General features: G+C 31.7%; 1 protein-coding gene across 1 annotated transcript; it reads right to left on the bottom strand.

Annotated features, from left to right (window-relative positions):
* Positions 1-1,851: 1,851 nt before the first annotated feature.
* rut (rutabaga) lies at positions 1,852-22,444 on the bottom strand. The gene is made up of 26 exons (XM_065344201.1): positions 22,181-22,444; positions 21,293-21,911; positions 21,065-21,214; positions 20,369-20,487; positions 20,186-20,297; positions 19,975-20,102; positions 19,742-19,900; positions 19,523-19,667; positions 18,960-19,136; positions 18,489-18,590; positions 16,080-16,265; positions 15,844-15,990; positions 15,508-15,639; positions 14,434-14,693; positions 14,237-14,357; positions 14,032-14,151; positions 13,785-13,946; positions 13,485-13,704; positions 13,280-13,404; positions 10,066-10,240; positions 9,785-9,979; positions 9,509-9,698; positions 8,027-9,427; positions 7,828-7,948; positions 7,577-7,757; positions 1,852-4,662 (listed from the first exon to the last, which is right to left on the bottom strand). The coding sequence occupies exons 2-26, from the start codon at positions 21,878-21,880 to the stop codon at positions 4,331-4,333; spliced, it is 5,748 nt and encodes a 1,915-aa protein (XP_065200273.1). The 5' UTR covers positions 21,881-21,911; positions 22,181-22,444; the 3' UTR covers positions 1,852-4,330.
* Positions 22,445-22,682: the final 238 nt, after the last annotated feature.

Raw genomic sequence — 22,682 nt, 5'->3', positions numbered from 1 at the left:
CAAATTTTAGTCCTTTTATCTCCACTTATTATGGCTAATCCTCTGGATTAGAGAGAAGAGATGTTCTAATTATTATACCCACTCGTACTTATGAAAAAAATATTTGTAAACGAGCTAAAGTAGCCAGGTTTCATGAGAAAATTTTCTCCAACCATGTTAGAAAAAATAAAACGTCCAGTATTTAGACGACTTTCACGATTTTACAAGATATTATGATCAGCTTTGTAAGAAATATTATACATTGAGGAATTCACAAGAAAACAAATTAGGACTGCCAACAACAATACATGCGGATGCTATCAAATTGGAGCTGGAATTTCTTTAGATACTAAATCAACAATCATGGTTAACAGATTGCGTAAAAATGGAAATTTGATTCTTGTATGAGATGTCACAGTACCAAATACTACCAATGGCCAAAAATAATGACTGAGTGTATAAAGTGAAATAAAATTTAGAAGACCAACGAAGGAGTTTTCTTGAAAGAGTGGTTACATACCTATGCAAAAGTATTCTGCCCAGAAATGAAACATTTTCAAAAAATTTGTACAGACAGGATGTCTAGCAAATCCAAAAAAAACAAAATTTTGTACCTTTTTTTGTACAATATAAACCATGAAAACGCGATAATATCCACTTTTCTGTTTTCTTTGATAGAAAAAACAAAACTTGACATGCAAAAATTTTTCAAACACTGGTTTTTTTCATTTGATTTTTTTTTTCATTTTAAAAGTCCTTTCAAAATTTCATACAAATTTTGTACAATTTCAACAATAAATTTTCAATACCTACTACTTTTTTAGGTTATTTTTTAATTTTGTACTTTTTCTGTTTTTTTTTTTTTTTTTTTTTTTTTTTTTTGAATGATATAAACTATGAAAAGGCGACAATCTTCACTTTTCTTTGGTAGAAAAAACAAAACCCGACCTGCAAAAATTTTTCAAACACGGTTTTTCTTCATTTGATTTTTTTTCATTTTAAAAATCCTTTCAAAAATTATTTTCCAATTTTGTACTTTTTTGGTATTTTTTTTTTGTACAATATAAACTATGAAAATGCAACGATATTCACTTTTCTTTGGTAGAAAAAACAAAACTTGACATGCAAAGATTTTTCAAACACTGGTTTTTTTCATTTTAAAAATCCTTTCAAAAATTATTTTCCAATTTTGTACTTTTTTGGTATTTTTTTTTTTTTTTTTTGTACAATATAAACTATGAAAATGCAACAATATTCACTTTTCTTTGGTAGAAAAAACAAAACTTGACATGCAAAGATTTTTCAAACACGGTTTTTCTTCATTTGATTTTTTTTTCATTTTAAAAATCCTTTCAAAAATTATTTTCCAATTTTGTACTTTTTTGGTATTTTTTTTTGTACAATATAAACTATGAAAATGCAACGATATTCACGTTTCTTTGGTAGAAAAAACAAAACTTGACATGCAAAAATTTTTCAAACACTGGTTTTTTTCATTTGATTTTTTTTTCATTTTAAAAATCCTTTCAAAAATTATTTTCCAATTTTGTACTTTTTTGGTACTTTTTTTTTGTACAATATTAAACTATGAAAATGCAACAATATTCACTTTTCTTTGGTAGAAAAAACAAAACTTGACATGCAAAGATTTTTCAAACACGGGTTTTCTTCATTTAATTTTTTTTTCGTTTCAAAAGTCCTTTCAAAATTTCATACAAATTTTGTACATTTTCAACAATTTTCAATACTTTTTTAGGTAATTTTCTAATTTTGTACTTTTTCTGTATTTTTTTCTGCATGATAAAAAGGCAACAATATTAGACTTTTCTTTGGTAGAAAAAACAAGACTTGACATGTAAAAATTTTTCAAACACGGGTTTTCTTCATTTTGTTTTTTTTTTTCATTTTAAAATTTCTTTTCAAAATTTTGTACAAATTTTGTACATTTTCAACAATTTTCAATACTTTTTTAGGTAATTTTCTAATTTTGTACTTTTTCTGTATTTTTTTCTGCATGATAAAAAGGCAACAATATTCACTTTTCTTTGGTAGAAAAAACAAGACTTGACATGTAAAAATTTTTCAAACACGGGTTTTCTTCATTTTGTTTTTTTTTCTTTTCAAAATTTTGTACAAATTTTATACATTTTCAACGGTTTTCAATACTTTTTTAGGTCATTTTCTAATTTTGTACTTTTTCTGTTTTTTTTTTTTTTTTTTGCATGATGAAAAGGCAACAATACTCACTTGTCTTTGGTAAAAAAAACAAAACTTGATATGCAAAAATTTTTCAAACACGGGTTTTCTGCATTTTGGTTTTTTTTTTTCATTTAGAAAATCCTTTCAAAATTGCACATTTTCGACGGTTTTTTATAGGTACCTACTTTTTTAGGTCATTTTCCAAGTTTGCACTTTTTTTGTACAATAAAAACTATGAAAACGCGACAATATTCAATTTCCTTTGGTAGAAAAAACTCAATGTGCAAAAATTTTTCAAACACGAGTTCCTTCATTAATTTGATTTTTTTTTCATTATAAAAATCCTTTCAACGTTTTGTACAAATTCCATAGATTTTCGACGGTTTTTAATACTTTTTTGGGTCATTTTCCGATTTAGTACTTTTTTTGTAAGATATAAAATATGAAAACGCGACAATATCAACTTTTCTTTGGTAGAAAAAAACTCGACCTGCAAAAATTTTCAAACATGGATTTTCTTCATGTGATTTTTTTTCATTTTACAAATCCTTTCAAAATTTTGAATAAATTTTGTACATTTTCGACTATTTTTCACACTTTTTTCAGGTCATTTCCTAATTTTGTATTCTTTTTTGTGAATTCATAAATTTTTCAGCAGGTAGGTACACACTACACACCCTGACAGATATCAATTTTCCATATGTTTTCTTGTAGATTTATATTTTTCTATGCGGCGGGGGGGGGGGGCTTTTATATACTTGGAAAAAACTACATTATTTGGGGACCTAAGGATTTTACTTGAAAAGAGGGTGTGTAGAACAATAACAATATGAAAATGCCAAATGGGATATTTCTAATAAAAATTTCCTAATTTGGATTTATTCTTATTTTTTTTGGTCATTTTCAACTTTTGGGGGCTCCTTACTAGGGGGACCCATTACGGTTTGAAGAGTCGTTGAGATATTTTTCTAGAAAAGCGGATTATTCAGAAAAATTCTGATGCAGAAACAAAGCATTGTGTGAATTGATTTTTTTCATTGTGGTGGGGACATTTCCAACCGGCACCACTTTTTTGCAGATAGGAAGGGAAAAAGATGAAGAATTATTTTCTCAACCGAAGTGACAACTTTGGGGAGGGGAGGTGGGAGATGGAAATTCCAATTTAACAAAATAAGATGCATTACACCCTAATACACGCACAATATTTAGTAACCGGTTCACGAAGAATAGAGTTAAATAATAAATAAATAGCATATTCGCACTACATGGCGTAAATATAGAACCTACTTACAACGTATATAATACACAATAAAATCATCTAAACCTTACTCAATAATTAAGTTTGCAGTAATATATCACAAAATCGACTAAATATTAAAAATTCGTTCAAATGTTTGTTAGAGGAGTTCGTTAACTTTGAATTTTTTTGACACCACAATTGATGCCAAAAAAGGTTAACGTTTTTGATTTCTTTTTTAAAATAGTAGTTTTCATATCAAAAAAATCCGAATACATAAAATTACAAACTGCGTTTAAAAACATTTAAAAACCAGTTTAAAAAAATCAACACAATAAATTATAATACTCGGAAAAACGATTATCGTCTGAAATGAAAAACACGCTGTTTTGATTTCCGTTCGATAAAACTGAAATTATTATAAGTAGTATACACGATGAGAATGAAAATTTGATTTTTCAAAAAAATCATCATCATAATTACCTCACGAACACACGATGATTTACCTACTATAATAAATGCTTTAAAATATTCAACAATGAAATGAGATTTATCACGTTACTTTAGCACGTGGTACTTCATTTGCACCTAAACGACTTACATTCCAAAAAATACAAGTAATATTACAATGAAACAAATTACCTACCTATAAGCCACTCCGTAATCCAAATCTCTTGAATTATATTCAGCACGCGATACGCGTAACGTTAACAATAAAATGATAAGCGTAATTACACCAAAAATAGAAACTTTAACGGATACCTTATAACATATAAACCTTTCAATATTAAAACGTAAAATTCGGTACTTTTTAAGTACCTACGACGCAAAAAAAAAAAGAACAAAAACAACAAAACAAAGAACAAACAAAAATGGAAAAAATGTCTGGATTTTGTGCACGTATCAGAAACGGCTTTACATTTCACCATCAGTTTCAGATCTAGATTGACCGAAATTTCGAGTAATATTTTCGGATACAGATCGAATATTCGCTAGATTCGAATTAATACTGTAATTCATCTCCTCTTTGTCGGCTCGTTGACGACAAAATGGAGGCGTAAATAATGCGTTATCGTCCATGTAATAGTTATCGTACTCGGAATCGTAAAACACACTCAATGAGTCTAAACTCATCACAGCGTCGGAATCAAATATACGGCTAGACGTTCGAGAAGATAGACTGACGTTATCTTCGTCTAAATGATACCCAGCATCCGGACTGTAATTCTTGGGCGCCATATTTGAACCTGAAAAAAGTATACGGTCGTATTATAATGATTGTTGAAAAAATTTACAAAATCTTCCGTATAGTCTGTGGCAAAAACTGCACTATAAATCGAATTTGGCTTGCAGTTTTGCGACCTAAGAAATTCAATTTGCTGTTGGTAGATATACAGAAGTTCATTTCATGCCAATTGCACCAAAGTTCGCGAAAAATGGCTGCCACAATAGGAAGCAGTGAAACTATTAAGTCGACCCCCCCCCCCCCCCATTTAGAGTAAAAATGAACTCTTGTAGAATGTTGAGCATTTTTGAAGAATTTTAAGCTCAAAATTGGATTATGATTTTTTGAATTTTTTGAAAAAGTTTACTTACTTGGATTAGAACTATCAAAATAGCTTTAAATTTCGTGAGAAATTCAAATATTTCCACGAAATTGTTTGTTTGAGCGGTTTTGTTGAATTTTGAGCTCGAAATTGAATCAGGATTTTTGAGATTTTTTAAAAAGTTTACACCGACCAATGGTCGTACAACTCTTATCATGACCATTCGAAAAATTGATTTGATTTTAGGCTCAAAATTTCCTCAAAAATTCTAAAAAAATATTTACAGGTAGCATTACACTTTTTGAATCTTCAAAATTATTATCCAACTTTGAACTCAAAAAATTCTTTAAAAATTTGATACGTCGCAAAAAACTTTCTTAAAAATTCCAAAAATCAAAATCCAATTTTTGGCTCAAAATTTCTTGGAAAATGTTCAAAAAACAATTTTTAGGAAATATTTAATTTTCTAGAGAAATTTTACTCTATTTTAATAGGTCCCATAACACTTTTTCAAAAATCCCAAAAATCATGACCCAATTTCTGACACAAAATTCTTTAAAAATGTTTAAAAAACAATTTTGAGGAAATATTCAATTTTCTCGCGAAATTTTAACCCATTTTAGTAAATTGGAGTAAACTATCAGAAATCCCAAAAATCATGATCAAATTTTGGGCTCGAAATTTTTTTTCAAAAATGCTCAAAAAACAATTTCGAGGAGATATTCAATTTTCTCGCGAAATTTTAACCTATTTTAATAGGTCGCAATGAACTATCTCAAAAATCTCTAAAAACATGACCAAATTTTGGGTTCAAAATTTTTCAAAAATGCTCAAAAAACAATTTCGAGGAAATATTCAATTTTCTCACAAAATTTCAACCTATTTTGATGGGTCACGATCAAATATCTCAAAAATTTCCAAAAGTATAACCCAATTTTGGGCTCAAAATTCTTCAGAAATGCTCAAAAAACAATTTTGAGGAAATATTCAATTTTCTCGCGAAATTTTAACCTATTTTGATAGGTCGCAATGAACCATCACAAAAATGTCCAAAAACATGACCCAATTCTGGGCTCAAAATTCTTCAGAAATGCTCAAAAAACAATTTCGAGGAAATATTCAATTTTCTCGCAAAATTTGACACATTTTGATATGGGGCAGTAAACATTTTCAAAAATTCCAAAAAACATGACCCAATTTTGGGCTTGAATTGATCGAAAATGCTCAAAAAACAATTTTGTGGAAAATATTAATTTTCTCGAGAAATTTTGACCCATTTTTATAGATCGCAGCAAACTTTTTCGAAAATTTCGAAAACCGTGACCCAATTTTTGGCTTAAAATTCTTCAAAAATACACTTCGAGGACAAATTAAATTTTTTCATAAAATTAAAACCCATTTTTATAGGTTGCATTAAATTTTTTCAAAAATTCCAAGAATCTTGTCTCAATTTTGGGCTCAAAATTTTCGAAAATGCTCAAAAAACAATTTTGTGAAAATATTCAATTTTCTGACGAAATTTTAACCGATTTTGATAGATCGCAATGAAATATGTATATCTCAAAAATCCCAAAAAAATGACCCAATTTTGGGCTCAAAATTTTTCACAAATGCTCAAAAACAATTTCAAGGAAATGTTCAATTTTCTCGCGAAATTTAACTTATTTTGATAGGTCGCAATAAACTTTTTCGAAAATCTCAAAAATCATGACCCTATTTTTGGCTTAAAATTCTTCAAAAGCACAAAAAACCAATTTTGAGAAAATATTTAATTTTTTCGCGAAATTTTATCTCGTTTTATTTGATTGCAATAATTTTTTTCGAAAACCCCAAAAATTATGACTCAATTTTGGGCTTAAAATTATTTTTTAAAAAATGCTAAAAAATCAATTTTGAGGAAGTAGTTGATTTTCTCGAAAAATTTCAACTCATTTCTATAGATCCCAGCAAATTTTTTCAAAAATCTCAAAAATCATCGCCCAATTTTGGGTTCAAAATTGTTCGAAAATCCTCAAAATCCTATTTCGAAAAAATATTCCTTTTTCTATCTCAATTTTAATCTATTTCGGTTGGTTAAATTAGACTTTTTCAAAGATCGTAAAAATCATAACCTAATTTTAAAATCAAAATTCTTAAAAAATTCTCAAAAAATATTTTTGTGGAAATATTATAATTTTTTGTTAAATTTTAACTCATTTTGATAGGTTGCAACATAGGTAACTTTTGAATAATTCCACAACACTCAAAATTGGAGAGGGTTCAACTTCAAAATTCCACTGCTACATATCGACTTGATGAAGCCTTGTAGCCTTGCGTAACTATCGTTTTGCTAAGTTTGCCCAAAAATTACACTCAAGACCCTCTAGTCTCACCCCCCTCATTGTACAACAGCAAAGGTAAAGTAAACAATTCGGAATGAGAAGAGTGGCCAGAATTTATCATATAAAAAATTTCTTTCGTCGCAGCCATTTTGAAAATTGAAGGTTTCTGGACTACACCCCCCCCCCCCAATTGTACAAATATGAAAATGACAAAAAACTCATAAACTCATTTCTTGACATTATAAACCCATGTAGACTAACGTAATACGCAAGAGAATTGTCCAGCTACTCACCTTCTGCGCCATCCTTCGAGGATCCTTCGTTCGATAAATACTGTTGATTTTTTTCATCTTGAGCTATAGATTCGGAATTGACGTTTTCTCCATCATCGTCCAGATCATCCTCACTCCATTCGGGTTGATCGAACATTTCTTCGATACTCTCAGATCCTAACATCCTTCTAACTTCCGCTTCCTGAAGTGGAAAAAAATCCATTAGAGAATTTCTACAGAAATCCTAAAAATTATAAAATTTCTACTCGTACTTGTTTTTCAACTTGTTCGGCAATTTGTCTTTCTTCTTCTTCGAATTTTTCTAGGTGATGTTTATTACCATTCTGGATCATTTCTTCGTCTTCTTTTCCTTTTTCTTTATCGTAACAATCGCTAAAATAAGCAAATGAACGAGAAAATGATTTTTAAAACCTTAATACTCAACTCGTTATACATTTTTTCAAAACTTACTCTAAGGAAAATCGCATTTGCGAACACGAGCCAAGATCGGCCATCTCGAAATCGTACTGTTTACTCCTGTAATCTTTACTCATATCGGAATCTTTCAGATCGATATCTCGTAACAACGACTCGTCGCTGTATCCTTTCATCAGATTATCATCTTGTACAATATTATCGTTAGTCATACTATGGAGTAGCTCTTGTTCTTCGAATATTTCCATGATTTTCTGCTCAATATCGATAGCTTTATCGGCATTTTTACGCAACAACGAAGAAACGCAATGCGGTATTTTCAAGTCCGTTTGACTGGAGCTATCTTTTTTGGAACTTTTCAGCATTTGTTTTATTTCGTCGTATTCGACGTTAGATTTCCTCTCGTGGCCGAGATATTTCACGATACGATTACTTTTATCTAGATTCGAAATCGAATGTTTATTTCGACGCCGTTTCGAATGCTTTTTATACTCGAAACTCGTACAGGTGTCGCCTTGATACGAATCTAAGGCACTGAGACAGTTGGTCGAATCCGACGTTGTGTTACCTTCGGCTGTAGCCAACGCCATTAACGTTTCGGGCGAGATTTTCTCTTTCTTTTTATTCGAACCGGTACGATTTTGATGATAATCGGCGGGAATTTTAGACTGATGAGCGAGTTTATCGTTGTTATGCGAGTGCTTTATGGGATTACTGTAAAGCGGCTGCTGATTCGATTCGTTGGGATGGGTTTTGAACGAATTATGATTCGGAGACGAGCATCCGACTCCGTACGGTAACGCTGGTCGTTCCGATGTATGATGCGGTGACATATCCGGAGATGAGCACGGATCGACGCCAGACATAAATAGCCATCTTTTCGAATCTTGAACTATAGGAGGCGACGGTGAAGGCGAAGCGTCGGTAGTTTTGCTGAAACTTTCATCCGACGAGCTTACACTGGGCGAATGATTCAAGGAACTGATTTCATCTGCGGACGAATGCGCTCTAGTTTGACCATCGGAGAAACGAGCGGCTGCGTAACTAGCCAGACTTTCATCCGAATGATGTTTTTGTAAGTGATGCGGAAGTACTTGTTTCTTTTTATGCTTACTGGAACGATGATGGGATGCGGTCTTTGGTGGTCTAGGTAACGGTTTCAAGTACGGTACGTCGCTACTCTTCGAATTCGGTTTTCGCATTACGTTGTCGAATTGCGACGACTTCGGTTCGTGAATCGAACTGTATTTCGGAGGCGAATTGAAGTTCTCGTGATCTATACTACGTACGAATTTCGGCTCGTTTCTGTGAAAGTTGGATTCGCAGCTTTTCTGATTACGATGTTCGTGTTTCGGTATGGCTGCTATTATCGGATTAGTTTCCATGTTGCGCATCATTTTACTGTAAACGACTACTTTAGGTTTCGCGATACAGTAACTGTGAAAAATAAAACAAAAATAAAATATCGTATTCCATGATAATCTCAAGTGTAAAATTAAATCTTCGAAATTTACATACCTCGCGCTATTGTAAGAACTAGCCGAGCTTTTCGACGGCGGGAAAACCTGAGTAACACCTTTATGCGGAGGAAGTGGAGGAGGTTGAGAAGAATGATCAACCATTCTGCTAATTTGGGGAGATCGATGAATCGGAGGAGGCTGCGGAGGTGCGTGTTGTATAGGTAAAACACGTAGCATATTACAACCACCTACAGGTAATAATAAAACAAACAATTTTAGAAGAATATCGTATCAGTCGAGTAGATAATTGATGTGAAATTATTCGTTTACTAACTCGGTAGCAAGGCTTCAGTTTCAGCTGAATCGTTCGGCTTGCGATGGCTGCAACGAATATTTCGTCCTTGGAAGTTGATAGGAACACCGTAATCTTCCATATGGATAGACTGGGACATCATCATTGAATCTTGATTACTACGTGTATTTTGCTGCAAATACACTAGAGGCGTAGCTACGCCACCGTACATATTACCTGAAAATAAAACATCTCGTTGGTCAATTCGTCACTATGGTTAGAATGATTATAAAGATCAATGATCACGTAATTTTATAACTAACCGTAAGATTTATGATTATTGTAATTCGCCAAATCTTCTACTCTAATTGTACCCAGCTGTTTTCTATCTGTTAGGAAATAAGTCTTCATGTCACCTTTGCCTTTTACTTTAACATGACCGCGACATTGGAATTGGTAAGGTTCGTTTTTGAGAACTTGGTAGACTTCTTCCGTTACCTGTATAAGATGAATTGTTCGATATTATTATGAATAATTTACAACAAAAATTATATTTTATTCGAAATAAAACGCGACTGTTTCATTCGGTAATCAGAAGCAAATTTAATACACAGAAAAAAGGGCATCCGTGAATAATGGGCCTAAATGACCCAAAAGTGAAAAACTGATTGCAAAAATTGCCAAAAAAGAATGAAAAAAAGTAAAAAAAAAAAAAACGTAAAAATAAAGTGTCAAACTTTCTAAAAACGCATGAAAAGGTGCCTAAAACCTGTTAATGTTAAAATTATGTAAAAACACTCAAAAAAGCAATCAGGTCACTGGAAATTACCAAAGAAATGTGCAATTCAATAAAATCAGCCAAAAATTCATTTTTGGGTTCTCAGGCGTTCCTCGATGAGCACATTAACCTATTCTCCGAATTCCGAATGCAAAAATGAGTTAAAAATTGCAGAGAACACCTGTTTTTTGGTCAAACTTCTCAAAAAGTTTTGTTTTTTGCCAACATTTCTAAGAATAATCTGATTGTTGTCAGAACTATGAACATTGCTGATTCTTTTTTTACCAAAATTGCCAAGAAAATCGTATTTTTTCTGCCAAAACTACAGACTGAAAACCCCTTTATTGTTGGAAAAAACTGATTTTTGTGGAAATAGCAAACAAAAATCACTTTTTAAAAAATTAAAATCGCCAAAAAACCTCACTTTTTTGACAAAATCCCAAGAAACCCTACGTTTTTGTGAAAACAGTAAAAAATGTCAAAATTGTCAAAAAAACCAGTGTTTTTAATTAAAATTGTCAAAAAGTTGTGTTCTTGGTAAAAATTGCGGAAAATGACTTTTCTGATGCCAAAAAATCTACTTTCTGTGCAAAAAAACACTCAGTTTTATTAAAATCAAAATTACCAAAAAAACTTATCTACCTTTTGTCAAAATTTCAAGAAATCTAACGTTTTTGTAAAAACAGTAAAAAATGTCAAAATTGTCAAAAAAAACAGTGTTTTCAATTTTAATTGTCTAAAAGCCTTCTTTTTGGCTAAAATTGGGGAAAAGGACGTTTCTAAAGCCAACAAATCTGTTTTCTGTGTCGAAATCGCAAAAAACTACCTCGGTTTTATTAAACTCAAAATTACCAAAAATTCATTTTTCTGCCAAAATATGTAAAAAATTCAACTTTTATGAATTTTTTGTCAAAATTTCAGAAAATGCCTGTTTTTTTTCAACTAAAATTGTCAAAAAAAAATTTTGGACATTTCCAGAAAATCTTGTTTTTTAGTCGCAAACACAAAAAGAAAGTAGGTAATTGGGTATTTTTTATCAAAATTACCAAAAAAGATTGCTGTTTTGCAAGAACTGTAAAAGAAACCATTTTTTCAAAACTGCGAAAAATGCCTATTTTTTTTTTCTTGTAAAAATAATTGCGGAAAGATAATTTTTTTGATCAAAATTTCCACGAAGAGGCTTTACAAAAATCGAGTCTTCATCAAAATTTGATGTCAAAAAACGTACCTTTTTTGTCAAATCGTAAAAAATTGTATTTTTTTTTTTTGAAAAACTGTAAAAAATACCCATTTTATGGTCAAAATTGCCAAAAAATCTGTTTTTTTTTTCATGTTGAAATTGCCAAGTGCTGTCAGTTTACATTGACCAAATTGTTGCAGAGAAAACCGTTTTTTTGGGGTCAAAATTTCCCGAAAATCTTGATTTTTTCTCGCCAAAAAATAAACCCAATTTTTTACCAAATAATACCAAAAATTCTTCATTTTTTTTCCAAAATAGAGTGAAATATTCTGTTTTTTTGTGGACATGTCAGATGAATTTATCCTTTAAACTTGAAAAAAATGTAAGTTGTTTTTTTCTAAACTGGAATTAAACTTTTTTTGGGTAAAAATTCTCAGAAAATCTCTGGTTGTTGTGTCGAAAAATGTGTCTATATTTTGTCAAAATTGCAAAAAGTAGATAATATTTTTTTGTAAAAATCATAAAAGGAACTGATTTTTAACAAAGTTGCGAAAAATGTCTTGTTTTTTTGGCCAAAATGTATTATTTTTTTGTCAAAACTGCAAAAACACCTCTTTTAGGTAAAAATTCTCAGAAAGTCTTTTTTTGTTGCAAAATAACTGCCCTTTTTGTAAAAGTTGCAAACAAAATTCAAGTTCATCATTAAAATTAGGTGCCAAAAAAATTACTTTTTTTTGTTAAAATTTGTAAAAAATTCTACTTTTTTGTAAAAATTGTAAAAAAGATCCATTTTTTGTCTACAAATTGCCAAATCTTGATTCATTAGTCAAAATTGCAGAAGAAATTTTTTTTATGGTCAAAATTTCCAGAAAGTCTTGTTTTTTGTGGCAAATGTTTGGTCGATTGTCGAAATTGCAAAACAAGAAAAATCTACATCAATCAATTTTACCTACTTTTTTTTGTCAAAATTTCGAGAAATCCTACTAAAAGGACTACGCTTTGTCAACATTGGCAAATTTTTTTTTTGTATCAGAATTGTCAAAAAAGCTGGGACTTTTGTCAAATTGTCTAAAAAAATGTTGTTTTTTTAACAATTCCAAAACGATCTGTTTTTTTTTTCATCCAAAAAGCCTTACGTTTTGTTTACAAAAATAATTTCAAAAAAATGCAACTTAATCAAAATTTTTATGAATACCTACTCGTTTATGTCGAAATTGTTCAAAGGTTTTGTTTTGCTTTCTAACATTGCGAGAAATTCTTACATTTGGAAATATACTAATTTCTGTGAAAACTTCATTCAGGGAAGTGATCGTTCGGGGATTCGAGAATTCAGTCAGGTAGTCAGGGAAATAACGTTCGAGAAAATGGTCATTTGTGGTGATTACAGTTCCTGATAATGAATTCGAGGGATTGTCTCAGAATCCTATTTTAGATATAAAAGCATTGGGGGGGGGGGAGATTTTGACCCTTTTGAGGTGTTTTGTCGTGTTGACCTTCTTCTTTAGATCCGCCACCGCCACCGAAATGAACTCGGAGACATACTAAAAATTTAGAAAAAATAATCAACATCATAAATTACTTGAATATGATTGGGCAATCCTGTGGAATCCATTCTGCTCGCAACATTGACGGTATTACCCCAAATATCATATTGAGGCTTCCTAGCACCAATTACACCGGCTACAACGGCACCAATGTTCATTCCTAAAAGCAAAGAAAATCGATAACTATCGCTTCACTATTCGTTCATTATTCTAAACATCGTATCTTCGATTCAAACTCACCCACTCTCAACATGAAATTATTATATGAATTATCGTTGATATTAATCAGTTTCTCTTTCATAGCGAAAACAAATTCGACCAAAGCGCTCATATAATGAGCTGCGGATAACTCATCGTGATCGGAAATTCGATGTTCCGGCATTAATCCAACAGCAGCCATGTAAGTAGAGCCGACCGTTTTGATTTTATCAATAGCTTGAAATCGGTCTTCACTCAAAAGCTAAAATACAACATAATTTCATTACTTTAAAATTACAAAAACAAGCAGAATCATTAAAAATTAGCTTTCAATACACGTACCTCGTCAAAATCAGCGATAATTTCATTGAGCAATCTTAAACACTCGACTCCTTGGTTATTACCATCCAATTCCATATAGAATTCGTGATAATTTGTAATTGACGCAAATAATACCCCTACTTTGTTATAACTTTGATAATAAAGCTCTTGCGATAACGTATTCTGAAATATAATATCACATATTTGGTCAATGAAATGAAAATGAAACTTTGAAAGAACATTTTAAAAAAATTCAGTTTTCAATTACCATATTATTCTTGAACTGATTATCTAAGAAATGCATGGCAACATGAGACGGTAACAAGTTGAATAATATGTGTTTATTACTTCTCTGCAAACTATCCATATCTTTCTTTTCTTCTTTCGCCTGAGCAAAAAATACAACAATACAGTAAACGTTACAATTTGCATCAATCGTAGGAAAAAACTGATTGAGAATATGCCAACTTTACCTGCATCTGCCAAAGGAAGTCTAATCTAGCAGTCCATTCGACCTGCCTAGCATGTAATAAAACAGCTAAAAGAAACACAACCAGTTGAACCATACTAGTGACATGTAAAGGAACTATGGACCTGCATGAAATTAAACAAACCCGCGTTAGATCAACTTTCAAAGCGAAATATCACACGTAACAATTTAAATACATACAAAACTGCCGAATCGTAACAAGCGAAGAGTTGGAAATGCGAAAATTCGATAAACAACAGATAAATAACCGACATAAAGGTTAACAAGACGCATTTGATGATGATAGGCAATCTCAAAAAAATCGCCACCGTACAATACCCCAAACAGCAAGAAATCACAATATACTGCGGTAGCGGACACAACCTATGCTCAGCATCACTATGAGTAAAATTCAACGTATTCGATGGTTCGTGACAAACCGGATCAATATGACAAGTAAACTGTAAAATTTCGAGAACATCGTTTAAATTATTATTCGTCAAATTCCATTACGGAGGCAGATTGAAATAGAACAATTTTTCAAGCTTTTACGTATAAAAACATTCACAAAGGAAGGTGATTTTCAATCCGCCACCATGGTAGCTTAACCGGCGTTTGGTGGCATAGCAAACCATATTGAATTTGGTACCAACGTGTAGCTCTCGCCGAGACGAACACAACGCGCTACCTACAAGCCCCTCTATCTATTCATGGAAAGAAACTGCGAGCGTCTAAAGTGTACCAAATGAGCAAAAAATGAAAAATTGTCAAAATGAAAAATTCGACCTGGGGAGCTTGTAGAGCATTCTTTTAGCTAAAAATTGCAATTTTTGGCATTGGCCTACCTTCATTTTTGAAGAATTTATGCAACTTTGAAGTTTTGAAACAGATCAATTTGAGTAAAATTTGATGAAATTTTTTTTTGGGAAATTTTACTCAAATTGATCTGTTTCAAAACTTCAAAGTTGCATAAATTCTTCAAAAATGAAGGTAGGCCAATGCCAAAAATTGCAATTTTTAGCTAAAAGAATGCTCTACAAGCTCCCCAGGTCGAATTTTTCATTTTGACAATTTTTCATTTTTTGCTCATTTGGTACACTTTAGACGCTCGCAGTTTCTTTCCATGAATAGATAGAGGGGCTTGTAGGTAGCGCGTTGTGTTCGTCTCGGCGAGAGCTACACGTTGGTACCAAATTCAATATGGTTTGCTATGCCAGCAAACGCCGGTTAAATAAGTATCTACTATACATGCGAATGAACAAAAAAACAACATACCACATTCACTTGAGCTACAGCGTAAACTAATATAACGGTAAAAGTAATAATAGCGATACGCAATACGAAACTTTGCGAAATATCCCAAATAATCCAACGAAGACGTACAGCTAATAACAACATTAACACCACCTATAAAACCCCAATACGAGGTTATCATTAATAATCTCACATAAAGTTACCTAAGCATTATAACAAATGGTCGAAAAGGATTTTACTAAACGGACAAAATACAAATTCACTGTTTCTTTTTTTTTTTTATAACGTAGCACGAACCGAACATTCACCATCTATGTATTTGTTTAACAACTACCAATTCTAAAAAAAATCACTTACAGCATTCCAAATAAATGCTATCAAAAACAATAGCAACAAAATTTTCGTCCTAGGTAAAACAATAAACTGAATGGCCGCTACAAGAACCAACGTTACAAGACTGCATGCCAGTGAACTGGTGAATCCTGCGTCTGTATCGGCGTGATACTACAAATACAACATAGGAGGATTAATTAATAATAATTGTAACTGTACTGTCAAAAGACGTAATCTAAATAAATTTCAAAAATACGTACTTGATTCTCTTTATTTTTATCCTTAAAGCAAAGTGTGAACAGGTTAACGTGAGTAGACTTTTCTCGATCAACACTTCGTGCCTCTATGGCCTGATTCAAGTACTTATTCACACGGTTTGAAGGCTGATGATAAATGCTGGAATGGCGTTTCTTGAACGGTCGTTTAAATTTCTCGGTTACTTTGTGCTATACAGAAATTTCGTTCAAAGATTATTATAATAATTTGAAATTCTCATAAAACAAAATGAATTGGTCCAATAGTTCAATCGGCAAAAAGTGTCAAGTGGTTTGCAATTTTGGGACCGAAAACATTCAGTTAGGTATTTGGTAGAAATCGATATAAAATGTCAGAAAAGACGTATTTTAGATTTTCGCTGAGCCTAAAACTGGGTCACGATTTTCGTCATTTTTGAAAAAGTTTAATTCGACACATCAAAATGGGTTAAAAATTTCGTGAAAAAGCCAAATATTTCCTCGAAAATATTTAAAGAGCATTTTTGAGACATTTTGAGTCGAAAACAGGATAACAATCTGAGGGATTTTCGAAAAAGATATCCACAGAAATACTTGAGAAAATTATTTTTCAATAATCATAAAAAACATATTTCTGGAAATATTTGATTTTCTCAGGAAATGTTTAACAAATTTTGATAGGTCGCTTCACACTTTTTCAAAAATACCGAAAACCATGACCCAATTTTGGGCTCAAAATTCACCAAAAAAGCTCAAAAAACATTTTCATGGAAATATTTGATTTTCCTGCGAAATCTCAAACGATTTCAATAGGTAGGTCGAATTAGCTTGACTTTTTTCTAAAAAACTCAAAAATCGTAACCCCAATTTTAGGCTCAAAATTCTTCAAAAGATGCTCAAAAAACATTTTTATTGAAATATTCGAATTTCCCGCGAAATTCTAACTCATTTCGATAGACTTAATTACACTTTTTCAAGAATATCTAAAAATTGTGATCCAATTTTGGGCTAAAAATTCTTCTAAAATGCTCAAAAAATATTTTTTAGGAAATACTCGATTTTCTCTCGAAATCTTGATCCATTTCGATATGTTGAATTGAAAAGTTTTTCAAAAAACTCTAAAATTATGACTCAGTTTTGGGCTCAACATTTTTCAAAAGATGCTCCCAAAAAACTTAGTGTAAATATTCGAAATTCTCGTGAAATTTTAATCCATTTTATTTGGTTTAATTACACTTTTTTCAAAAATTTCAAAAATCGTGACTCAGTTTTGGGCTCAAAATTTTTCAAAAGTATTCAAGAAATATTTTTGAGAATACTCGATTTTCTCTCGAAATCTTGAATCCATTTTGATAGGTTGAATTACACTTTTTTTAAAAACTCAAAAATCACAATCCAATTTTTGGCTGAAAATACATTTTTTGGAATTAAGCTTATTCGAATTTCTCACAAAATTTTAACCCATTTTAATAGATTGGGCTCGAAAATCGTGCCCCAGGTTTGGGCTCGAAATTCTTCCAAACTGCTCAAACAACATTTTCATGAAAATAATTGGATTTTCTGTAAAATTAACCTTTTTTGATAGATCAAATTACACTTTTTCAAAAAACTCAAATATCACAACTCAGTTTTCGGCTAAAATTCTTCAAAATACATTTTTTGGAATTATTCGAATTTCTCGCAAAATTTCAACTCACTTCAATAAATTGAGAATTACATTTTTTCCAAATTTTTTAAAATCGTGACCCAGTTTTTGGCTCAAAATTCTTCAAAATACATTTTTTTGGAATTACTTATTCGAATTTTTCGCGAAATTTTCACCCATTTCAATAGATTGAGAATTAAAATCGTGACCCAGTTTTTGGCTCAAAATTCTTCAAAATACGCAAAATGATCGATCGAATTACACTTTTTCAAAAATCTCAAAAATGATAATCAAGTTTTCGACTCGATATTTTTCAAAAATGCTTAAAAAACATTTTCGAGGAAATATTTGAATTTCTGGTGAAATTTTATCTCTTTTTGTAATATCGAATTATTAAATATAGCCTACTTTTTCGAAAATCCGAATACTTAATCATGATCCTTGTTTTGTGTTCAAGATTCTTCAAAAATGCTGAAATTTCTCGCGGAAATTTTAACCCATTTTGTGAGATCAAGTTATGTATACTTTTTCAAAAATCTCAAAAATCATTGCCCAGTTTTGTGCTCAAGAAACATTTTAGTAGAAAGTTTTAAATTTCTCGGGGGAATTTTAACCCATTTTGAATATTTTGATAGGTCGCAACATCACTATCAAATCATTCTACAACAGTTCTTTGTGCAATTAGCAACCAAATCTACTAAAAGCAAACTCAATTTTTTGGGTCGCAAAAATGCCTAGTTCGATTTCTAGAGCACTTTTTGCCCATTGAACTGTAGACTAAATACTCGTACCTTTCCACCGGCCATATTACGGAAAAGTAATGATGAGCTGTCGTTTCCAACTCCTCGTCTACTTGATGATGGTTCGTTGATGGCACGTTGTAAATCCAATACCTAAAATTCAAAATTAATAACAATTAAATTCAATTTTTTTAAAAAAGGCTGAAAGCAAAAAAGTTTTTTTTTTTGTAAGTCATGGTCATGAATATGAGAAAAAAACTATTTACAATTCGATTCACTCAGATATTTATTAAAAAAAGAATTATTTAAAAATTAAAAATTCTGTAAAAAATTTCAATTTCAAATCTTTCGAATTCTTGACAGATTTTTTTTCTCACGAACCAATCAAATTTCAACTGTTATTTTTTCTAATAATTTGATTTTCGTTCACTCCAAAATTAATCGAGAACATGGAACGAACGTAATTGCGGCAGTTTTTTTCGCAAAAAATAATGATATCTTGCAGGTTGAAAATTCACTTACCTTATACGAACTGACTCCTTTGCCATCGGACACAGCGTTGATATTGCTAAACGGTACTTCGACAGAATACTTAATAGAATGCAACAGTTGCACTACCACGTTAGACACATTTTTAAACGACAATTTATGACCAGCTCCGCTTACAGCATGAAGAACACCAGATTTCATTTGTAAAGGCTTTTAAAACATCACAAAATTACAAACGAATCACAAATGTACGTACTTTATACGTATGTAGGTAAATAGAAATTAAAACTAAAATAGAAGATACGAAAAATCACCAACATTTTTGCTGTGATATAATTTCCGTAAACCTACATTTGTAAACAAACACTAGTTTCTAAAAAGCGTACTGAAAGCACAAGTACCAAATCGAATGATTGATGAACATGAATACCTACATTATTAAGTACGCGTATCATAATTCAATTTTTTTTCAGCAATGGTTTGAGAAATTATTAAAACATGTATTCATAATTTCCAACTACTGATACGCAGGATTATGAAAATATGAAAGTGCAGACTACTAATAAAAAACAGTAAGTACTTTATAGAAAGCTTACTTTTCTTCGACGAGCCGGAGGAATAACGAAGTAAGTCGTCACATTATTATCTCTCAAATACTGATTTCGAGTAGCACCATGACCAGCCTCTACTTCATATTCACCCCCTAACGAATCCAACGTCGCTTGAGTGATATGAACTCGTCTGCAAAAATTAAAAAATTTCAATTTAAAAAATATTATTCAAGTTTGGACTATTATTTGATTTGATTACGTTACCCTGGTTCTCCTCCTGCTTCCATATTGTTAGCTAAAGTCACATCATTGGACCAAACATCGTATTGCCATTTTCGTAATCCCAGCACTCCACACAGCACACGTCCCGAATGTATACCGACTCGCATGTTCAAATTCACATCAGTGGCTTCCACTACCGCTCTGCAAAGATAACTCAGCATGAGCAATATTGTCTCTTTACCAATCAAAAACAACTTGTATTGAAAAAAAATTACGCAATAGCATCGATCATATCGAGTCCCATTTCAACGCAACATCGAGCATGATCTGAACGAGGTTCCGGTAGTCCGGAAACACAGTAGTAACAATCACCAAGAATTTTGATTCTCAAACAATGATTTTCCTAAAATCAGTCATACAAATATGTTTAGATCATTAAAGAGAGACTGTTTGAGACTAGGTATGCCTGTATTATTGTATACTGACCGTAGCAAGTTGATCGAAACGTCCAAATAATTCATTAAGCAAACGAACTACTTCTTGAGCGGTGCACTGAGATGCCAGTACAGTAAAACCAACGATATCAGCGAATAGAATGCTAAAAAAATAACGATAAAATGTAATTTAAAGTTCCTACGAAATGAAACATTGACTTCGGTACGTCTTTACCTGACATTTTCATGCTTTTGAATGTATATTTTATGAAACTGTCCTTCCACCGGAGACATAATATCATTCATCATTTCCATCGCGACATGCTGAGGTAACACAGACAACAATAGTCTTTCCTGAAAAAATCGTTAAAAAATATTCTTTAATATTTGTGTTCATAATTTTTTGACGAAAATACTTTTTTTTATTGTAGAAATAATTTGGCAACATTAAGTACGAATAATGCACCCATAAAAATAATACATAAAGAAGCAATCTGTTTAAAAATAATTAGAGGATATGAAAGCGTACGAATTAATTTGAAATTTTAAAAAATTTCGGAGAAATGACGTCAGTACATAATAAGTGTAAGACCTTCGACTACATACATACTTTACTTAAATACACATACAAATACATGCGCCATACGCCAGATCTTATTTCTGTCCCTCCTTCCGCAGATAGAAGCGGTGAAATGCAATTTACATTTTTCGTTTGTGTTCAACTTGATGAGTTGGAAATGTAAATATCTCTACTCTAACTTACGAGTTGAAAGTTAGAAACACAAAATATAATTACATTGCACCACTTCCATCTCGGAGAGGACAAAATAAGGTCTGAAGCCTCATCAATATAATCGAAATTTAAAACACATCCCAGTATTCATCTCAACATGAGAATTTTTAAATAAAGAAAACAGAACGATTCACTTACAAGTTTTTCATTTTCATCTTCGATATGCAATCTAGCGGCGATACAATTTCTGGTATCCAAAAATACTTTACGTTGAGCGTTTTCAGTCAAAGAATGTAATAAAACACCAATAATATTCACGCAGGAGAATATGATCACGTTGCTAACAATCTACGAACAAATCAATACACGATTACTCCTCGTTCACTAATAACTTCGATTTAAAAAAAAAGAAGTAAAGACGAATACCTGCTGCCAGATTAAATGAGGAAATTCTTGAGCAAATATTACAGAGGTGACTAAATGAATCAAAGGTAATGTTATGCCGAATGATAACGCAACCAGCATTTTAACAGGCATCATAGTATACGCGAGAAATATAACGAATATAATTTGCCAAACTCCTTCCGCTATAACTCGTCGAGTTTCGATTTTCAATATCATATTCTCCGAAGGAGCAGAACTTCCGATGGGCAAAGAAACAATGCAGAACGTACCGCAGAAGAACAATATTGTGTAGCAAATCCATAGCAGATACGAATCGTGCATATATTTCGTGTTCAAGAAAATCAGAAGAATGACGAATAGTAGACAGTGAACTATATGGTATACATTCTGCGACGATGGTCCTTGAGCGTAAAAGAAACTGAGATTCGCCAAAAGAGATGTCAATATGATGAATAGTACTATCACACTAGCCACAGACGAATGTTGCAATTTGAATACATAACGCTGGTATAAACATTCCAATTCGTCGTTTTCAAATCGATGCCGATTGAATATCCGAGAAAGAGAAAACCCACGACTAGTGGTCATCGCTTTCACGCTGTGATCCATGTTTAGATTTTGGATTGATGAATTCAACTAGCTGTGAAAACAAACAAAATATAGGAAAATTGATCAAGTTGAGCGCAAATGAATTTCATTTCTACACTAGATTATCGTGTAATATCTGTTCGATGTGAATCAATGAACAGGCGAAACTTTTTCACTAGACTAATGGGATAATGTAAAGATCAATAATTATCGATACAAGTCTTCGTGTATGATCACAACTGTTTGAAACTAATTCAATAGATACCGCCGGTACATCTCAATGCAATCGTACAAGAACAATTCCAAAAATAAATTAGTTACCTCTAAAACATATTCAGGGAGAATGCATTGTTTTCTCGATAGAAATTCACTAATTTATGGAAAATTACTTTCTGCGGTGAAATGACATAAAAGCACACAGTATGCTCTGCATTTTGATTCCAGTCGTTGGCAAAATTCACATCACTTGCTTGAATAAAATAACTCGAACTTATCCCATAATTAAATAAATAATATATCTATTACTCTATTTAGGTGTTTTAAAATAAATTTGTTTATCAATTTAATTAATGCATCGTTCATTGTGGATGGAGGGAAAAGAGAGGTTTAGAGGTGGGGAACAAGCCACAGAATCTAGGAACAGCTACCGCTTCGCGATTTACTGCGGCTAGACACAGCTTACATTATTTGTATTTCTTTTCCGTATGTTATTTCGGGAGGAGGTACCGAACTGCCAGTGAATATAATTTTGACTTTGAGAATTGAGATTTTCGCAGATTTTGATTTCTTTTCAATTTTTTAATGGAATTTTTCATCAAATTTT

This window comes from Planococcus citri, chromosome 1, assembly GCF_950023065.1.
Source record: "Planococcus citri chromosome 1, ihPlaCitr1.1, whole genome shotgun sequence".
Lineage (NCBI taxonomy): Eukaryota > Metazoa > Arthropoda > Insecta > Hemiptera > Pseudococcidae > Planococcus > Planococcus citri.
This window is presented reverse-complemented; position numbering and strand designations above follow the sequence as displayed.

What these genes read in the sequence shown, in the direction of transcription:
- rut (XM_065344201.1), bottom strand. Translation starts at nt 21,880, where the DNA reads ATGGATCACAGCGTGAAAGCGATGACCACTAGTCGTGGGTTTTCTCTT. An exon ending in GAAGCAGGAGGAGAACCAGG is followed by an intron (nt 19,668 to 19,741) that starts GTAACGTAATCA and finishes TAATTTTTGCAG; the next exon opens with ACGAGTTCATATCACTCAAG. An exon ending in TTATCGCTGATTTTGACGAG is followed by an intron (nt 13,705 to 13,784) that starts GTACGTGTATTG and finishes GTTGTATTTTAG; the next exon opens with CTTTTGAGTGAAGACCGATT.